Genomic DNA, 5,904 nt, shown 5'->3' with positions numbered 1-5,904 from the left:
ATAATGTGGTGCATTATGTAATAACCAACCAAAATTGATGTCTTCATCCGTACACGAGAGTATATTTTTAAAAATGAACCTAAATTAAACTTAAACACAAAATATTAAATTAGACTCCTATGACCTGTGGTGCCCCCCTTGTAGTTATATTTGACTCTGATCTTAGTCAACCATCTTAGTTAAAAAGCCACATAAAAGCAATAACAAGATCAGCTTGTTATTATTTTACAAATACAGCCAAACTCAGGGACTTTATGTCAGATGCCAATCTGTAGCAGGGGTTGATTCCTGGAGTGGTCTTTAGACGGGGATCCCCAAAAAGACCATAAAAAAGCTTCATCTTATTCAAAATGCAGTTCTTTAAAAAATCCCACATTCGGTAATAGCCACCACAATGTGTAAAAATGTATTACCAAACAACGGTGAAAATGTTAAGATTTGTCGAGTTATTACATATATTATATTACATTATTATATTATACTTAATTTTTTTTTAATTGAACGTTTATTTAACCAGAAAGTCCCTTGAGATCTCTTTTCTTAAGGAAGACTGGCCAAGACCAGTTTAAATAGAAATCATGCAATCAAATACCTAAATACTTATATGATGACACTTTTTCAATTGAGTCTCCATTTAGAGTGTAGATAGTTGTGTTACCTGAGGCCTGAGAATGAGCCCTTGGAAATATCATGAATTTGGTTTTCTTAGCATTAGGAACTAACTTGAGCCCATGTAGAGAGACTTGAAGCTGTTGAAATGCTATCTGAAGCTCATTAATAGTTTGGCTCAGTGAAGGAGTAACTGAGAATGTCACTGTGTCGTCTGCGTAAAGGTGTACTTTAGCAGTTTGCAAATAATGTGGTGTTATTATGTAATGTGTTGTTACACGCTTGTACACTAAATACTCTGTTTTTTTATTACTAGACACTAGAGGCTCTGGACTCTGGCAAGGTGTTTCTCATGGCATATTTTGTAGATCTTGTGGCCACAATCAAAACCTTGAGATATTACGGTGGCTGGGCAGACAAGATTCACGGCAAAACCATCCCTGTAGGTGAGTCACCGGCACTGATTCCTCACAACTTTAAAATATAAATTTAGATTATGATATTACCACTGATGTTTTAACGTAAACACTAAAAGCCACAATGTGTTTAAAGCTACCATGAATTAACTATAAATGTTTCTTTAGATGGAGAGTATTTTACTTACACGCGACATGAGCCCATTGGAGTATGTGGCCAGATCATTCCTGTGAGTATTAAAACTTATTCTGTAGAAACACTAGAAAGACTGGATACACTTAAAGCAAATGATAATTCATTAGTCTCTACGATATAGTGAAAGTTTCAGCAAAAATGCCAAATGTTATTTTTCGGAAAGTTACCTACTGCTGTTTTAAATAACTTTGTATCCTTAAATAATTAGTACATTCATCATGAATGTATTTAAACAGACAATTCTGAGGTGAAACCCTGAACTTGACTATGAAGTGTAAAGCATAACTAGAATATTTTGTGTATCTGTATGTACCTGCTGCAGAGGAAATGTATTTATTAAAGATATTAATATTTGTTTAATGGTACAAGTTCCTCCTGTTGTTGCCTACAGTGGAACTTTCCGGTGATGATGTTTGTGTGGAAGATTGCTCCTGCTCTCTGCTGTGGGAACACTGTAGTCATCAAACCTGCTGAACAGACCCCATTATCAGCGCTGCACATGGCCGCTCTCATCAAAGAGGTACTTGGATTATTACCGCCCCCCCAACAATAATATAAGAACAAAGAACATGTGAGACCTGCAGAGCTGTTAAAGTAGAAAGACCTAGCTAGTTAAAGATGAGTATGTGTTGTGGATTGTTATTATATATTCTCCCCCTCCGTCTCTCTGTGTTCAGGCTGGGTTTCCTCCAGGAGTGGTGAACGTGGTGCCAGGTTACGGTCAGACAGCAGGTTGTGCCATTTCCCACCACATGGACATCGACAAAGTTGCCTTCACCGGATCCACTGCTGTTAGTATCTATTAAAATGAAGAGCAGTTTGAGCTGGTGCCTCTTCTCTTCCTATGTTTCAGTGTCATTTCATTTTCTCCCTCACTCTAATGTAACTGCTTATCTCACATTGGTTGCCAGGTTGGGAAGCTCATCCAGAAGGCTGCAGGTGAAAGCAACCTGAAAAGAGTTACATTAGAACTCGGTGGAAAAAACCCAAATATTGTGTTTGCAGACTGTGACTGTGAGTGGATTTATTTGTTATTCTATTTTACAACTGGATTACTTTATAGTTACTTTTTAAATGTTAGGTTATTGTGTACATCCACCATGTGTTACAGTGTATGTCATTTCCAGTGATGAGTAGTTATTACCTACATGTAATTAGGATTACGTACAAAAATAATTAACTATATTAGATTATAGTTACATTGTCATTGTGAATGATAGACTGAGCTCATGTACTTGCAGGTTTTACAACAACATTAGCAACATTTGATTTCTTACAGTCTGAAAGTGAGGAAGATCTTATCAAAATAAAACAGGTTTTTAAAGTCAACGTTAGAACTGTAATGGTATCGGCAAGTTCCAGAATGTATGTCGTTGTAGTAGTAAGTGGTAGCAATGCATCCATATTTTCAAGGATTACTTCATTCAGTTTTTGATTATGTCTTTAAATTATGTCAAATACTAAATGTTGATGTGATTTGACAACTGTAAAACCTGAATATGCAAAACTGATTTATTGGCATTGAACATTTTGTGAGATATTCAAAGAGAAAAAGGAATATTTGTGGAACTCAAATTTTTGTGGCTGCATTTATTTTTTCTGTATAAACTCTAAAATATACAAAGTAATCCAAAAGTACTCAGATTAGATTACATTTTTTTGTAATCCAATAGAATATATTCCTAATTACAAAAAAATACATGTAATTTGTATTAAGCAACTGATTACATTACAAAGAAGTCTGATCCAGCACATGACACTGTTGAGAGCAAATGCTTTAAAATGACTAAATCCATAAAATACACAGAATGAAGTTCACAAAAAGCCTAGAATTAAAAATGTAAAAGAAGACTGTGCAGACTGTGGAAGGACCATCAGAGCACTGACGGGTGATAAGGTTCAAACATATTAGTAGGTGCAACTTTAAACCATTAAAAAACTACTTCATAAGAAGTAAGTAAGCAAGTGAAGCTCAAACAGGGACTAAACTGTATCACCCTTCTTCCTGTCAGCAGTGTAGCTGCAGCACTGATCTGTGTGTGTGTGTCTTGCAGTACAGTACGCAGTGGAGCAGGCCCACAGTGGTCTGTTCTTTAACCAGGGCCAGTGCTGTCTGGCTGGATCCAGGGTGTTTGTAGAGGAGCCGATCTACGAGGAGTTCGTCCGTCGCAGTGTAGAGAAGGCCAGATCAAAAGTCCTGGGAAACCCATTACTGCCAGGGGTAGACCAAGGACCACAGGTACGAGATACTGTCAGACTGCTTCCTTTATTTAATCATCTCCATTTCCAAGAGAACATCTGAGTGTTGCTGTTCTCTGCAGATTGACCAGAAGCAGTTCGATAAGATAATGGAGCTGATTGAGAGCGGGAAGAGGGAGGGAGCCACGCTGGAGTGCGGGGGGTCCGCGTGGGGTCAGCAGGGACTTTTCATCCAACCCACCGTCTTCTCAAATGTCACAGACGATATGCGCATTGCCAAAGAAGAGGTACTCTGTTCTAAAGCACACACCTGCACGGACACAAACACACTTCCTGGTGCACATGACAAACGTGGATCATCTGTGTGCTTTCCCTCCTGTGCTCACGCTTTCTCCAGATTTTTGGTCCAGTGCAGCAGATCATGTGTTTCCGTAGCATCCATGAAGTCATCCAGAGAGCCAACGCCACACACTACGGCCTGGCAGCAGGAGTGTTTACTACCAACATCGACAAAGCCCTCACGGTCTCCTCTGCTCTGCAGGCTGGGATGGTCTGGTAGGGATCAAATCATCTAAGAATCATCTTCAACAGTCCTGGGTTGGTGGCTTAAACAGGGAAATCTGAAGTATTTGCTCAGCAAATCCTCACAGCAACCCTTAAAATGATATTAGACGTAGCAACGTGTAATGCTTGGCCAGATGCTCCACAAAAATAGGGGGCAGCATTTCTCACTCTTGATGCAATGACACAGTTCAAGATCATTTACAGTTAGACACCTTGCAAAATCCATCATGACTTTATACATTGTTTACATGACATTCGTAAACTATAATTCTGGCCATATTTTACACATTCATCCTTTAATTAATAACATGTGAAATGACTGAGTTTATGTAATTAGTAAAAAATAATGTTTCCTCTTCTTGTAGGGTGAACTGCTACAATGCCATGAGTGTTCAGTGTCCCTTTGGCGGCTTCAAGATGTCTGGGAATGGGAGAGAACTGTGAGTGATACCGTCGTATGTTATCTCACGTTTAGTATGGCTTGTACTCAAGGGTGTAGGTTTGGTCTCAGGTGGCTGATGGGATGCACAATGAAGTCAAAGGTTAAGTCCTTTAAACCTTTAAACTCAGTTTTATTTATTTACCACAAAGAGCTCTGTTCTTTAACTGTATTATCTTTAAGTGGTGATCAGTTGTAGCATCCTTTACGGAGAATTATCTGTAAATAAAAACAGATAAATAGTGTCTGCATGCATCCTCACAAGCTGCAGATAGTCCTAACAGGACGGTAGGGCTGCTTGTATGTTGCTTAACAGTCAGAACCGGGCAAAAAAAGTCTGGCAGTCACTCGCAACTGTTTATAAAGCTTAGTGCTGTTAGTGCATAGTAATAACTGCAGACTCAGATGAGCATTTTAACATTTTGATCAAATCAAGTCCACACATTTTATACTCTTTTATACTCACTGTATTTATATCCACCACACAGCTACTTGTAAGTTCATACTTTGGTATTGTAACATTGCACCTTGACAGGAAAGTGTTGCTCATCACATGCTCATTAAGTTTTTTCCTTACATAACCAGTGGTGTTTTTGTATTTCAGGGGGGAATACGCTCTTCAGGAGTACACTGAGGTCAAGGCAGTCACCATCAAAATCTCACAGAAGAACTCATAATACTGTCATATAACTGGACTGACTGTTTCCTGCCACCCCATGGCTTCAGATCCTCCACACACATTTTATAATAATACTCATATGGCACCCGGATGTTTTGAAGGCATCTGTGTCCTTTATTTCTCTCATTCCTCCTGAGATATTTCTATTTTTTCAACCTCTTATCAGTGTCCTGTCTCTTTCTCTTGATATTTCTGTGTCAGTGCTGACTTCCATGTATCTATGTTCCTTTAGTGTACCATCTCAGATATATTTAACAGTTTAGTGGACAGCATGTTCTCTAGAGTAGTGTCTGTTATGTGTTTGTTAGCTTAAAGGAACAGTGTTTGGGATTTAGTGGCATCTAGCGGTGAAGTTGCAGATTGTAACCGACTGAATACCACTCGCCTTCCAAGTATCTAAGAGAAACTCTGCCCCTATCTAGATCCAGCGTTTGGTTTGTCAATTCTAGAGTATTGTAGAAACCAGAGCATGTGAGTGGAGCCCAAGCGAGCGGGAATTGGAGGACTTCAAATGGAGCGCAGAAGGGATTTTTAAAAAGGTTTGAGCATCACCATATCTTCAACTCCATCATGCTCCATTATGTGTATCCCTAGTACCACTGTACGTGTCCCCAGGATCATTTCTAGGCTTTCCATTCACTGTTAATTCACGCACAAGTGCAAGTCTGGCTCTACCAGCTCCTCTGCTAATTTGTAATAAGACATTCAGTTCATAAATTATGTGTTAATGGATACACAGGGTGTATGCTTCTTCTGCAATAATGAAGTAAAGGACCAGGAAGACATACCTATGAATATTATA

At 38.9% G+C, this 5,904-nt stretch overlaps 1 protein-coding gene across 2 annotated transcripts in view; it reads left to right on the top strand.

Annotated features, from left to right (window-relative positions):
- Positions 1-5,304, top strand: part of LOC118325716 (retinal dehydrogenase 1-like) — a 10,767-nt gene extending 5,463 nt beyond the window's left edge. For both annotated transcript variants that reach the window (XM_035658498.1, XM_035658497.1), the window contains exons 5-14: positions 926-1,055; positions 1,194-1,255; positions 1,613-1,741; positions 1,899-2,012; positions 2,133-2,235; positions 3,276-3,460; positions 3,543-3,707; positions 3,818-3,975; positions 4,350-4,424; positions 5,028-5,304. In XM_035658498.1, the coding sequence (XP_035514391.1) occupies positions 926-1,055; positions 1,194-1,255; positions 1,613-1,741; positions 1,899-2,012; positions 2,133-2,235; positions 3,276-3,460; positions 3,543-3,707; positions 3,818-3,975; positions 4,350-4,424; positions 5,028-5,100 (1,194 nt within the window). In that variant the 3' untranslated portion in view covers positions 5,101-5,304. The remainder of the gene's footprint in view (positions 1-925; positions 1,056-1,193; positions 1,256-1,612; positions 1,742-1,898; positions 2,013-2,132; positions 2,236-3,275; positions 3,461-3,542; positions 3,708-3,817; positions 3,976-4,349; positions 4,425-5,027) is intronic.
- The last annotated feature ends 600 nt before the right edge of the window (positions 5,305-5,904 follow it).

The sequence above is a fragment of the Morone saxatilis genome, unplaced genomic scaffold, assembly GCF_004916995.1.
Source record: "Morone saxatilis isolate NCDOM2014 unplaced genomic scaffold, NCSU_SB_2.0 Contig16, whole genome shotgun sequence".
NCBI lineage: Eukaryota > Metazoa > Chordata > Actinopteri > Moronidae > Morone > Morone saxatilis.
The sequence above is the reverse complement of the archived record's forward strand: the minus strand, read 5'-3'. Positions and strand labels throughout refer to the sequence as shown.